This window comes from Aethalodelphis obliquidens, unplaced genomic scaffold (genome assembly GCF_003676395.1).
Source record: "Aethalodelphis obliquidens isolate GAN/ISIS:26980383/991018 unplaced genomic scaffold, ASM367639v1 scaffold26, whole genome shotgun sequence".
Taxonomy (NCBI): domain Eukaryota; kingdom Metazoa; phylum Chordata; class Mammalia; order Artiodactyla; family Delphinidae; genus Aethalodelphis; species Aethalodelphis obliquidens.
The window spans coordinates 15,076,516-15,090,236 of NW_020837970.1; the positions used below are offsets into that span (position 1 = coordinate 15,076,516).

General features: G+C 47.6%; 1 protein-coding gene across 2 annotated transcripts in view; it reads right to left on the reverse strand.

Annotated features, from left to right (window-relative positions):
* Positions 1-13,721, reverse strand: part of ITGA11 (integrin subunit alpha 11) — a 124,533-nt gene that overhangs the window by 84,791 nt on the left and 26,021 nt on the right. For both annotated transcript variants that reach the window (XM_027123429.1, XM_027123428.1), the window contains exon 2: positions 11,336-11,447. In XM_027123429.1, the coding sequence (XP_026979230.1) occupies positions 11,336-11,447 (112 nt within the window). The remainder of the gene's footprint in view (positions 1-11,335; positions 11,448-13,721) is intronic.

The window sequence follows — 13,721 nt, forward strand, 5'->3', positions numbered from 1 at the left end:
ACCCCTCTCAGCAGGGGGAGCAGTCCTGAAGGCCAAGCCCACCCATGTTCACTGTGTGTCCACCTGTACCTCGTGGGCCTGCTCCCAGCCACCCTGTCCCTTCTCAACCCATCTCTGCCTCTGAGAATCAGGGTTCCCTGAAGACCCCAGCAATGGTGACCCTGTTTTCAGGCTAAGGAGATAGCCCTGTGTGTGAAGATACCATGTCTTCAGTGAGGTCTCTGGGGAGAGATGGGGCGTGAACCTGTGTCGGGCAGGTGCATTCCAAGCTTATCCACCTTAGGGGCTGAGGGTGCCCATCCTGTGTGGCGCCAGGCCTCTGGGAGGAGGTAGGGGTGGAGGTGGAGGTGGGGCGGGGTGCTGGCAGGAGCTGCCCTAGGGGGAGGGTTTGCTTCCGAGCCCGAGCCCGGCAGGTCTCTGGATCTCCCTCCCTACCGCCTCAAGATCCGTCCGCAGGGCACCCAATCACACAGGCCCTTCAGCACCTGACTTCACCAACTCGGAGTTCAATTATTGCAGAAGAATCCAAAAGGATCCTTCAAAGCGGCAGGAGGCTGTCTAGGACCCCTCGCGACTTTGGATGAGCCAAGCCACCAAGTCTGTCCTTCCATTGCAGAGGGTGAGGACAGTTATGTTTAAGAGGCTCCCTTTTGCCCAAGAGAAGCCTCTGTTTCCCATCATGACACCCCAGAATCGGGGAGACCAAGGCTGTGGTGTCATTCCCCAAGAGCCAGCGCACCTAACTTCCTTCTCAGTCTCCCCTCCACCAGATCGCCTTTCTCCGTTTTCTCTTGGCTTCCAGGACCCACCCTCTCACTGCCCTGTTCCTCTCTGTATGCAAACTCTCTCGGCCCCAGCCAGGGTTGCCGCCAGGTAGTGCCCTGCGGATGGTGCCTCAGGTCAGGTGGACAGGTGCCAGGAAGCCTGGGCTGGGCTCCTTCCCCTTCCCTCAAGGGTGCAGTCAGGCCCGTGAAACTAATAACATTGGTGGCTACGTGCAGAAGCAGGGCGGGCAGCGGGGTACAGGGACAGGGTGGCCTCCCTTGGCTTTGGTTACCCTCTAAACCCCTATCTTGCCCATTTCCATCAGAGATTCTGGTGCAGGAGCCAAGAGGGGAGTGGAAGAAGTGAGGAGGGAGGAGGGGAGAAGGGATGGGGAAGGGAAGGGGGCTGAAGGGGCAGAGGGGAAGAAAAGTTGAGCAAGTAAGGAGCGGCGAAAGAAATGCAGAAATCAGGACAAGGAAATGGGCCAAGAGAAGAAAAAAGAAAATTGAAAAGCAGGAGAAAGCAGAGGCAGGGCTAAGAGAGACGGGAGCGGCTTCAGGTGGATGACAAGAATGAGGTGTGAGCAGCTCTTTGCAAAAAGAGCCTCCTCTCTGTCCTCCCAACCCCAGCTCCAGCCCCTTCCCAGGTGTCTCTGGGTCACCAACTTAAGAAACCGGGGATAGAAATCTCTAGGGCTGTGGTTCTCAGAGTGTGGGCCCCAGCAGCACCAGTGCCACCTGGGAACTTGTTAGAAGCAAATTCGCAGGTCCCACCCTAGACCTATGGAGTCAGAACTCTGGAGGCGGGGCCCAGTGATCCGATTTAACAAGCCCCCCGGGGGATTCTGATGCACACCGAGGCTTGAGGACCAGCGCTCTAGAGTGGTACTGCAGACGTTTCGCGTACGTTGCAATGAGTCTTGGCAGGAGCTCTAGACTTATTCTGTGCGCATGAGTGTGCGTCATGAGTCTTTCGTACATCTCAAGGGCTGGTCCTGTAAGCATCTGCCCAGAGTTGCAAGCTCCCAAGCTAGGCCCCTTCGGCGGCTTCTGGGAGAGGCACACACAGATAAGCCCTCACAGCACTGCACCCCAACCTCCCTGTCTGGGAACAGGGAACCTGAAGGCCCCTGTCCCCTGCTGCCAGCTGTCCAGCTGCACTCTTTTGACCCTTGGATACTTCAAACCAACGGGACCAAAGATTAGCTCACCCGTTCCCCCAAAGTCTGTCTCCTGTTGCTGGGTTTTGCTTTTTCACTATCTTCTCAGTCAGCAAAACAAGTCCTCAGTCATCCTTCATCCTGGTTCATCTCTGACCCCGCCCCCCTCCATTCTTGCCCGGCTCACTCTGCTCCAGCCACACACACTGTTCCTGGAACATCCCAAGCATCTTCCCACCTCAGGACCTTTGCCCTTGCCATTCCCTCCACCTGGAATACTCTTTTCTCAGATATCCATGATTGTCTCAGATTCTCTGTTTTCTTTAGGTCTCTGACTGCTGTCACCCTAGCACTGAGGCCCTGCCTGATGGCCTGTATAAGGGAGCAGCCCTCCCCCCACCCGCTGCTCCCAAGCCCCCTTGTCCTGCCTAATGCTTCTCCACTGCACACATCACCATCTGACAGATGATGGGCAACTTCATAATGTGTCTTGCCCCACCAGAAGAAAAGTCCCATCAGGACAGGTACTGTGAAGTTTTGTTCACCGTTGAATTCCCAGGACCTAGCACAGGTTCTCAAGAATGAATGAATGAACTATTGACACTCATACAGCAGGCCCCTTCCTCCAAGCCCCAGCCCTTAGGTCCTCCACCCACCTAGACTTCTATAGCCTTCCCACCAGACTCCTCACCTCCAGGATCTCCTCCCATATGGTAGCGTAAGTGATCACCCTAAAAATCAGAACTCTAGTGAACCACCCTCCTGCTCTAAAACCTCCAATGGCTCCCCACTGCCTCCCAGATATAATCCCCGCACTCAGGTATTTCAGAAGCTCTGTGGTACTCCCCTCCCTCTCCCAGCCTCTGGTCTGGTCTACTGCTCTGCTTTCCATACCTTCTCTTCCAGACACATGGGACAGTGTCCTTTCTCTAAACGTGACCTCTTCTTTTCCAGCCCTGTACTCTCACCCATGCTGTTCCTTCCATCTGTTATACTCTTCTCATCCCTGTCTATTCTACACATAGAAATCCTACCCAGGTGGAAGCCCCCTCCTCCACAGCCCTCTCCCGATTCCCTCCCCCACCTAGTCCTGCTGAATTAGAAATTCCCTCCCTCTCGTGAACTCCTGCGATCCTTTCTGTGTGTCCTCTCTTGGTATTTATCATCCGGGCTTGGGGTTCTGTGAATATACACCCTCTCTTTCTGACTGGACTCAGCATTTTTATGTGAATCTGCTAGTGCTGGGTCTTGGGTCATCGCAGCCTCGACTCTTACGGGGCCAGCAGTGTAGCTGGGCAGGAGGGGCACCACTGCGGTCTGACTGTAGTTTCCCAGTCAGTCTCTGGGCTGGGGCTGCTTCTGCCCTGTGCTGTCTTGGGCCTAACAAGACCTGGGTTCCAGATGTAGCTCAGACACTTACTATGTTATCTCTCTTGGAGTCTCAGTTGCCTCATCTGTAAAGTGGGGACAAGCCTATTTCTCTTACAAGTTGCTCACATCCCCGAACCTGTGGCCCAGGGAATTCACATGCCCTTTTGTTCTTAAAGCCCACTGAGTTCCAAAGGGTTCCCCTTGTGGAACCCACTGGGGCTACCAGGTTCCTGCTTCCCAGCACCCTTGAGGGGAGAGGGTGAAATGCGCCACCTCCCTGAGAGCTGAGGCTTCTTTCTCTGGGGTGAAAGCTTCAGTGACATATTGGAAATTTGTGGGGCCCAGCTCTGTTTTTTCTCAGCACCAGGAGGCTTCCTGCTCCAGTGGACCAAAGCCTTGGTGAGGCCCTCTGCAAACCCTACACTGGAGTTTCTGGGACATCAAACGGTCTTGAAAACCAACTGACTTAATGATTTCAATGTACATACATTAGAGTCATGTGGATTAAATTTCTCTGAAAATACACAAGGGCTTAAAAAGCAGGGGCAGAGAATACTCAGCCCAAGAAGAATTTGTCTTCTCTTTTCATTTTTGTGTGTTTGTGAGTGTTGTTATTGTTGCTGAAAGCAAGGCATGTGGAGAACCGTTCAAGATGTCTGAAGCACAGTTAGTTTTGCCGAGTTTGAATTCTGAGTTGGGAATGTGGTGGGCAGGAGATGAAGGGTTAAGAGAATAAAGTGGCAGCCCCACTAGGTCTGTCGCCTTGTCCTCCAACCCATTTACATCAGGGTCTGGTGCCCTTGATGTTCAAGGAGGCTCACAACCTGATAAATGAGGGCCCGACCTCATTGGTGCCTGTGGTTGGAGACAACTGGTGGGTCCTTCTCTGCGGCAATGTTGGGACCTGGATTTTTGGGCAGGGGCTGGGGGTGATGCTGTTTCCCACTGGCATCTCCCAATCCTCAGTGAAAATGGTGATCCAGGAGGCCCCAGTCTCCCTGCTAGAGTCCTGGGGAATTCTTTAAAACACAGATTCCCTGGCCCCACTGCAGGCCCAGGAGATGCAGACCAAGGTGTGCCAGCTCTACCTTAAGGGCTGGAAGCTGGGTCCACACCCAGGAGACAGGAGACCCTGGGTCAAAGTGAGCCTCTTGACCAAGTCACCAGGGGCCTGATTTCAGACTTGGCTGCTTGCTGGGTGAAAGCAACCCAACCCTCCATTTCCTGCTTTACTGATTATAACATTCAAGTTTTAGGTATTTGTTGATCTTTCCTAGCACCTGAGATAGGTAATTTCATATCCATTTTGTGCATGAGCAAAGAGAGGCGTGGAGAGGATGAGAGAGCTTCTTCCAAGGTCTTCCTCCAAGTGGCAGTCTTTGGACTTTAAACCCTTGCTCTTGTCCTTCCTTTGCGGTACCTCCTGGCATGGACTTCAAACAACATGTACCACTGGAGTCACCCCTGTGCATAACTGCCAGGTGGTGTCCCCCAAATGACATTGACATCGACCTGTCTTTTCCCCTGATCCACATCCACGGGTCTTAGGTCTGGATAAAACTCTTGGAACGCTGCCTATGGGATGAGAAAAAATGGGGGCCTGGGGAGAAAGCAGAGAGGGGAAGCAATAAGTAGGGTATGCAGTGGGGTCTATGCAAGTGAGGACAGGGATTCCTGAAAGGTCCTGTGCGCTCCCATGTATTCTGCAGGAGGTGCAGCTCCCTGGGTCTCCAAGGCCTCTCTGCTTCTCTCAGCCAGAAAACACGCTCTGGTCCAGCGGCTCCCATGATGTTTCTGGCTGTGCTCAGATCAGCAAGAGTGGCCATGAGTCAATTCTGTTGTACCATTCTGCTCATCTAAGCCCAACCTCCAAGACCCCATTCAAATGCACCTCTTCTATGAAGCTCTCCCAGAGACCTCAGCCACAGAAATTTCTCCCTTCAAACTCTGGCTGAGCTTCTGCTGTGAGTGAGACAACTTGCTGGCTGCTCTCATGCACGGGGATATGAGGCTAGTGTCCGATAAGGGAGGTGAGCCATGGGCATAAGTGACTCCAACACAAGGTAGGAAATGATATGGGCCATCAGAGGGAGGACTTAGGAAGGGTAAGGCCATTTTAGGCTAGGAAAAGGATCCAGAAAGCCTTCATGGAGAAAGTGGTCTTACAAAGACAAACATAATTAACACCAGGTTGTATTTTGTCTTGCATTATTTTTAAATTATTTCAAGGATATTAGTGTCGACTCCTCAACTGGTCGGTGAGTTATTTGAGAGTGAAACCATACCAAAATTTTGCAGAGTCTAGTAAAATTTATTAACAGAAGCTTAATAAACATTGGTCACAACAAATTCAGTCTTGGGAAAGTCAGTCCCATTTAATCTTTGACCATTCATATCATGTATAGAATACAGATGCTGTGCATCTGATGTCTGGGCTGGTTGAGAGAGACTCATACCATTAATTCAGTCTCTCAAAGTATGTTCTTTTGAGCATCTACTAATTTCCCGGGAGCATACGCCTGATTTCAGGAAGAAAGACAATGAAATAGGCAATTACTATCCATTTTGATAAATGTTATGAAAAGGAAAATCCAGAATTCTATGGGTACAGCTAATCTAGTGATGGAAAAGGATGGTCAGAGGAGGTTTCTCAGAGGAAGTGATACTTAAGTTGATTAAAGAACATGAAAGAGGGCTTTGGGACTTCCCTGGTGGTCCAGTGGCTAAGACTCTGTGCTTCTAATGCAGAGGGCCCAGGTTCAACCCCTAGTCAGGGACCTAGATCCCGTGTGCCACAACTGAAGATCCCACATGCCATAATGAAGGTCCTGCATGCCACAACTAAGACCCGGCGCAGCAAAATAAATAAACAAATAAATAAATAATTTTTTTTAAAAAAAAGACAGAGGACTTTTAATTCCAGCCATAAACAACTATGAAAGCTAGATAAAATACATGAAACAACTATTTTCAGGCATTAAATAGCACTAGAGAGCTCAATACTTGAGCAAAGGTAAGTACAGGCACTAAACCCACATTTACCCAGTTTTCTCTCTGAGGGCGTTTTCCTATTGCAGCAGGGAAATAGAGTCCAGTCAGATAGCAGCAGTCTTGCTGGGTAGAGGAAACAGTGATTGGGGCTGAGGCTGCAAAAATAACTAGGATTTGGTGGAAGCAGGCAGAGAGGAGAGCACCTCAGAGAAAGGACCCCCAAAACTCTGCTAACATTTCCCCTTAGGGTCTTGGCTGACCCCTAAGCTGTGCATGCGTAGTGTGAGCTTCTGGAAAATCTATCAGAGAAGAGCCACAGGGAGCAGAGATTTTAGAGGCTGCCCAGTGCTTAGGAGATGTTGGGGTTCATGCTCAGTCAGAATAGAGACATTTTAATGACTGTTGTGGGCTTTCAGTTGAGACCTCAGGAAATCTATGCCCTAGGAGTAAAGGCTGCACCGTAGAAGTAAGGGCAAAACCAGATACCTGCCCTAACCAAGGCCCAAACCAAGCTGTGGTAAGTTCTAGGTGGTTTCACCAGTATTTTAATTGCTCATCAGAACAAAATGTATTTAAAGGAAGGTAACACAATCTATAGCCTCTACTGTGTACAATTCACAATGTTCAGCATAGAATAAAAATATATATATATTAAACAGGCAAAGAATCAGGAAAAAGTGACTGATAACCATAAGGTAAAACAGTCACTAGAAGCAGACCCAGAGATGATCCAGATATTGGAGTTAGCCTTAGCCAAGAAGGACTTCAAAATAACTGTGATTAATATGTTTAAAAAAATGGAGTCAAAGATGGGCAAATGGGCGAAAGATAGATTACTTTAATAGAATTAGAGTCTATAAAAAGAATCAAGTGGAAATTCAGGAATTGCAAAACAAAATATTTGTAATTAAGAATATATTGGATGCATTTAGCTGCACAATATACCTCATGTACATAGAAATAAAGTTCCTGAGAATATATTAATAAATAGAATCAACTTATATATATATACATATATATACACACATATATATGTGTATATATATATATATATATATGAATATGTGGTGATCAAGTTTATCCCAGGAATACAAATTGGGCTTAATATTCAAAAAAATCAATGAATATAATTAATATTAACAGAATAAAGGAGAACCATATAATATCTCAATCTTTGCAGAAAAAGCATCTGATAAAATTCAACACCTATTACATACACACACACAGAGACAAACACACACAAATAAACCTCAGAAAAGTAGGAACAGAAGAAAACTTTCTTAATATGAAGGTATCTACAACAAACAAATCAATAAACTACAGTTAACATCTTATTTAATTATGAAATATTGAAAGTTTTCCCTCTAATAAGGGAAGTAAGAAAATCATGTTTGGGATCACAACTTCTATTCAATCATGTACTGAAGGTCCTGGCTGTTGCAATTAGGCAAGAGAAACAGAAATAAAAGCTATGAAGGTTGGAAAAGAAGAAATAAAGTAATTACTTCAGATGATCTGCTTGTATACATAGAGAATTCAAAAGGATCTACAAGCAAACTATTAGAAATAATAAATGAATTTAGTAAAGTTGCTGGATATAATGTAAATATAAAAAAGTCAATTGTATTTTTCTATACTAGCAAAAGATTGGAAAATGAAATAAGAATATTCTATTTTAGGGACTTCCCTGGTGGTGCAGTGGTTAAGACTCCATGCTCCCAATACAGGGGGTCCGGGTTCGATCCCTGGTCAGGGAACTAGATCCCACATGCATGCTGCAACCAAGAGTTTGCATGCCACAACTAAGGAGCCCATGTGCCGCAACTAAGGAGCTGGCAAGCCGCAACTAAAGGAGCCCGTGAGCCACAACTAAGGAGCCCACGTGCCGCAACTAAGGAGCCGGCGACCTGCAACTAAGGAGCCCCACGAGCCGCAACTAAGGAACCTGCCTGTTTCAACTAAGACCTGGCGCAACCAAATAAATAAATAAAAAATAAAAAGAATATTCTATTTTTAATTAGCATAAAATATTGAGTACCTAGGAATTAATATAATAAAAGGTATGCAAGAGTTTTACACTGAAAATTTCAAAGCACTGTTGAGAGAAAAATTTTTTAAAACTAAATAAATGGAGGGATATACATGTTCATGGTTTGGAAGACTCAGTATTATCAAGATTTCATTTCTCCCCAAGTTGATCTATAAATTTAATGCAATCCCAATCAAAATCTCAGCAAGTTTGATTAGGGGAAATTGACAAGCCTATTCTAAAATTCATAAGGAAATAGAGAGGACCTAGTATAGCTAAAACAATCTTGTCAAAGAAGAACAAAGATGGAGAACTCACACTAACTTCAAGACTTGCTTTGAAGCTACAGTAACCAAGGCAGCTTTCTATTCTATGGAGTAGAATAGAGGCTAGAAATAGACCCATACATATAGGGTCACCTGATTTTCAACAAAGATGACACTACAATTTAGTGGGGAAATAGTCTTTCAACAAATGGTGCCAGATCAATTGGATATCCATATTAAAAAAAAAACCTTAGATCTTTATCTCACATCTCATACAAAACTTAATTTGAGCTGAATCACTGACTTAAATGAGAAAGCAAAATCATCAAACTTCTGGAAGAAAACAGAGGAAAATATCTTCATGATCTTGGGAGAAGCAAAAATTTCTTAAATGGGACACACAAGAAACACTAACCATAAAAAAGACAGATAAGTCAGACTTCACTAAAATTAAGAACTCTATTCATAAGAAGATACCATTAAAAGGATGAAAAGGCAAGATATAGACTGGGAGAAGTTCTTTGCAATGCTTTTCTCTGACAAAGGATTTGTATGTAGAATATATTTTTTAAAGTCCTATAAATCAATAAGAAAAAGACATACAACACAATTTAAAAAATGGGCAAAAGACTCAACTGGACATTTCACAAAATAGGATACCAAAATGGCCAATATATTTACCAAAGGTTACTCAACATCATTAGTCATTAGAAAAATGCCAATTAACCCCACAATTAGATACCACTACACACCATCAGAATGGCTAAAATTAACGATTGATAATACCAAGTGTTAGCGAGGATGGGAAGCAACTAGAACTCTCATGTTACTAGAAGAATTTAAATTGGTGAACCATTTGGGGAAAAAATGCTTGGCAGGTCCCACAAACATATACCTTCCCTTTAACTCAGTGATTCTATTCCTGAGTATATACCAGATAAAAAATGAGTGCATATGTTCATCAGAAGACATGTATAAGAATGTTAATAGGGCTTCCCTGGTGGCGCAGTGGTTGAGAGTCCGCCTGCCGATGCAGGGAACATGGGTTCGTGCCCCGGTCCGGGAAGATCCCACATGCCGCGGAGCGGCTGGGCCTGTGAGCCATGGCCGCTGAGCCTGCGCGTCCGGAGCCTGTGCTCCGCAACGGCAGAGGCCACAACAGTGAGAGGCCCGTGTACCGCAAAAAAAAAAAAAAAAAAAAGAGAATGTTAATAGTATCTCTACTTGAAATAGCCAAAAATGGAAACAATCCAAAGATCCATCAATAGTAGAATAAATAAATAAAACGTGGTGCATTGCTACCGTAGAATATTACACATCAGTGAAGAAACATCAAGTATGAAACATTCAACAGTAATAGACATAATGTTGAGTAAAACAGGTCAGGTACAAATGCGTACTTAATGTGTGATATCATCTATATGAAGTTCAAACACAGGCAAAATCAATCTATGGTGATAGGAGTCAGAACAGTGGTTACCTGGAGCGGTGGGAGGCACAAGGAGCTTTCCAGGGAGCTGGAAATGTTCTCTATCATGTTCTGGGAGGTGATCACAATGGCCATATACATGTGTAAAAGTTCACCGGTTTGGACACTTAAGGTGCCTATGCTTTACTGTATCTAAGTTATACCTCAGTCGAAAGATAATAAGATACTCCTTCACAAAAAAATGTATGAGAGAATTTGTCAGATCTGAGTGGTAGGGTAGGGTGAGTCGGGAAGGTAGGAGAGGACATCACAGGAGGAAGGAACAGCATGTGCAAAGAAGCTCTGGAGAACTGGAAAAATGGAAATAATGCAATGTGGTGGAGTGTGGAGCGCAGGAAAGGAGGTGGCGGAAGCAGAAGGAGAAGAGGGTGGGAGGGTAGGCAGAGGCCAGATTGGGAAGAGGGCAGGTAGGATATTTATCGTCAGTGTTCACATGGTCCCTTGACTCGGCAAGGGCTTCTAAGAGGGCAGATCAAAGGGCTAGTCCTTTCCATCTCGGGAAGGAAGGAAAGCCTTGCCTTCTGACAGCTGAAAACCAATCAGCAGAAGGAGAATGGTAATGAACAGTACACGTGCATGAGGGATCTTACCGGGGCGATGAAATTGTTCTACAGCTGATGAACTGCACAACTTGGTAAATTTACTTTAAAAAAAATCACCGAATCGACACTTGAAATGAGTAAATTATATAATATGTAAAATATAATCCAACAAAGTTATATTAAAAATCAGACGCGGACCCTTCCCGCCTCTTGATGCCCCCGTCCCAGAGGGGTCCTTGGGATCTCTCTGGCTCTCTCCCCGCCACTCGGCCTTGCTCTCACTTCCCTTTGCCCCACTGTTCCTGTATTTTAGCTTTGAGCACACTCACATCTGTCCCCTCAGAGACATCCCGCTCCCCAACAGCTCTCCCAGCCGCCAGGACCAGAGGCACTGCCCCCACTGATGAGACCCTGAGGCCCTGAGAGGGGATGGGAGGGGCTAATTATTGGTTCTAGGTGCCTGCTACTTGTGCTGTCCCATAACCCGGAGAAGGAGGGGTGCTCATTCCCATTTCTCAAATGAGAAGATCAAAGCCTGTGAAATGGGATGCTCATGATTTCATGGACAGGGGCAGATCCTAGGCAGCCCCTGACCTGCCACAACAAGAAGTCAAGTCCCCGGCAAGGGGGCCGTCTACACATGAGGGCCAGTGTGGCCAGCCGATGGAGGGGCTGGGTGCGGGGCAGTGCAGGGCTACGGTGGAGGCGGCAGCTCTCACTCACCACTTCTTGCCGCTGATGTCATGCTGCTGCACCGTGTAGCCAAAGAAGGCGGCTCTGGAGCCGGGGATGACTCGGGGCTTCTTGATGTCCATGTTGAAGGTGTCCGTGAACCCTGGGTGGGGAGGAGAGGAGTCAGGCAGGTGGAGGTCCAGCGTCTTGGCTGTGGATGGAGTATGTTCCCCTATCCCTGGGGAGCCCCAGTTCCTGTTTGGGGAGCCAACAGTCTGATGGGAAAGGCCCAGCCACTGCCCTGGGGGAGCCAATCTGATAGGGGAGGCATAGGCATAAAACCTACTCTTAGAGAGACCAGGCGGGTCTGAAAGGGAAGACCCAGTCCCTTCCCGAGAGAATTCCTGCTCCCATAAGGAAGAGACAGTCCCCGTCCCCCTCCATCACTCCTTCCTCCAACCCTGCTTCTTCTAGCTTCTGCTGGTCTCCTCTTCCGGTTTTTTTTTTCTCTTCCCTCCTTTCTCCTCCTTCACTCCCCACTCCTCCCTCTCTTTCTCCCTTCTCTCACCTCTGCCTGCTAAAGAGTCACGGAGCTGATTTCCCACCTGTCTCGCCTCCCCCCACCGCCCCACCAAGCCTGGGGTCCTAGTGGCCATGGCTCCAGCGCTGCTGGCTGACCACCTCCTTCTGAATCCATATGCAAAGCTCCGCCTGGCATACTGCTCGGCTGGAGCAGCTGAGGCAAAGCAGAGAGAAATTCCCGTAACCCTTTCACCTTGGCCCCTAATCGGTCAATTAACCGATTCCACCTAGTGGAAAGCCTTGGGGCAAAGAGCTTTACCCCTTTGGCATTCTTGTGCTGAATCACAAGAAACAGCAATTCACACTTGTACGCTGCTTAGGGCTCTGGGTCTCCTCACATTTGCCACCATTTACCCTCACAGGACTTGGGGGGAATGGGAAGCATCATCCACATTTGGCAGAGGGGGGTTCAGACCCAGAGAGGTTAAGAAGCTGTCCAGGGGTACACAGTGGGTCAGCAGCAGCAGCAGAGCCAGGACCCCAGGTACCTGCTCTGCTACTCCTTCCCTCCACGAGGCATTTTCAGGCACGTCTGGCCTCGTTACGTATCAGTACCTACCGGACCACCAAACTTGGGACCCATGGGATTTAAGGGGTGGGATCCTACCATGAGCCAAAACTCTCAGATAAGTGAAAACCAATCAGCAGAACAAAACAGTCGACAGAATATCATTGTCGTTCCTTTCATGTGTAGGGCACTTTATAAATTTCACAGAACACTCACATACCTGCTATCATCTGATCTCCACTACAACCCTGTGATGTGGGCAGCAACAGGAAAGCCGAGGGTCAGAGAGGTGAACTGACCTGCCCAAGGTCCCAAAACCTGCTGGATAGGGACTCTGAATCTGAGGCTAGTACCCTTGAGTGTCCCTCTGTCCTTCCCTTGGCACGGATCCCCTGAGTCTGAGTGTTCAAGAGGGATGCCCTGGAGTATGTACTTGAATAAGGCCTACTGTACAGGCAGGAACAAGAGGTTTCTGCTACGCTTTCTTTTCTGCTCAGCAAATGGATACAGTGGCCAAAAATTCCATCATTAGAGTCCCAGAATTAGAGTCCCCTGAGGTAACGCTAGAATACCTTAGATTAGGGATGTTAGACATGTGTTCTCACTCATCCATGTCAATTGATTATTACTGTTGCCTGGAGCACTGAGTTAAGAAGGATTCTGAGGTCAAGTCTGGGCTCAGTGGGCAAGACTAGTGTGATCAGTGAGCAGTACCCGCTGGGGATACAGGAGCAGACAGTGACAGCGAGTGGCTACGTAGCTGCCAACCCTGTCTTCATGACTGCTAATCTGCCACATGAACTTAGTGTCATAGCCCTAAGTGGGGTTGGGGGAAGAAGCGTATGTTATTTACATACTCTTATGTACAAAGCCCAGCCCACGAATGGACTTATCAGCCTGGTTAGAAGCAGGCAGCCTTGGGGAAGAGGGGCCTGGTCGGGTGAGCACAGATGGATGAAGGGGCAGTCCTTGGCCAATGACGGCATGTCACAGAGCAGAGAGAGATACTAGTGTCACCTGTGTACAGCTGGGAGGTGGACAGAGAGAGGTCAAAGAAGAAGTGGAGTTGCAGACGAGGAACTCTCCAACTCTGTCCTAGGAATGGACACACACACATGCACACGCACATATGTACACACAGAGAGGCACACATGTGCATGCACACATGCCCACACGCACACATCCATGCACACACATGCACAGGCCACGCACATTCCCTGACTGGGGGGCAACACTTTATCTGGCTCCCTGGTGCCCCCTGGAGATGTCCCCTGGTGGTCCTTGGTCCTCCCTTTCCTGCATCTGAGCCCAGCAAAGGGAGGTGACCTTGACAAGAGGAAGGCATGT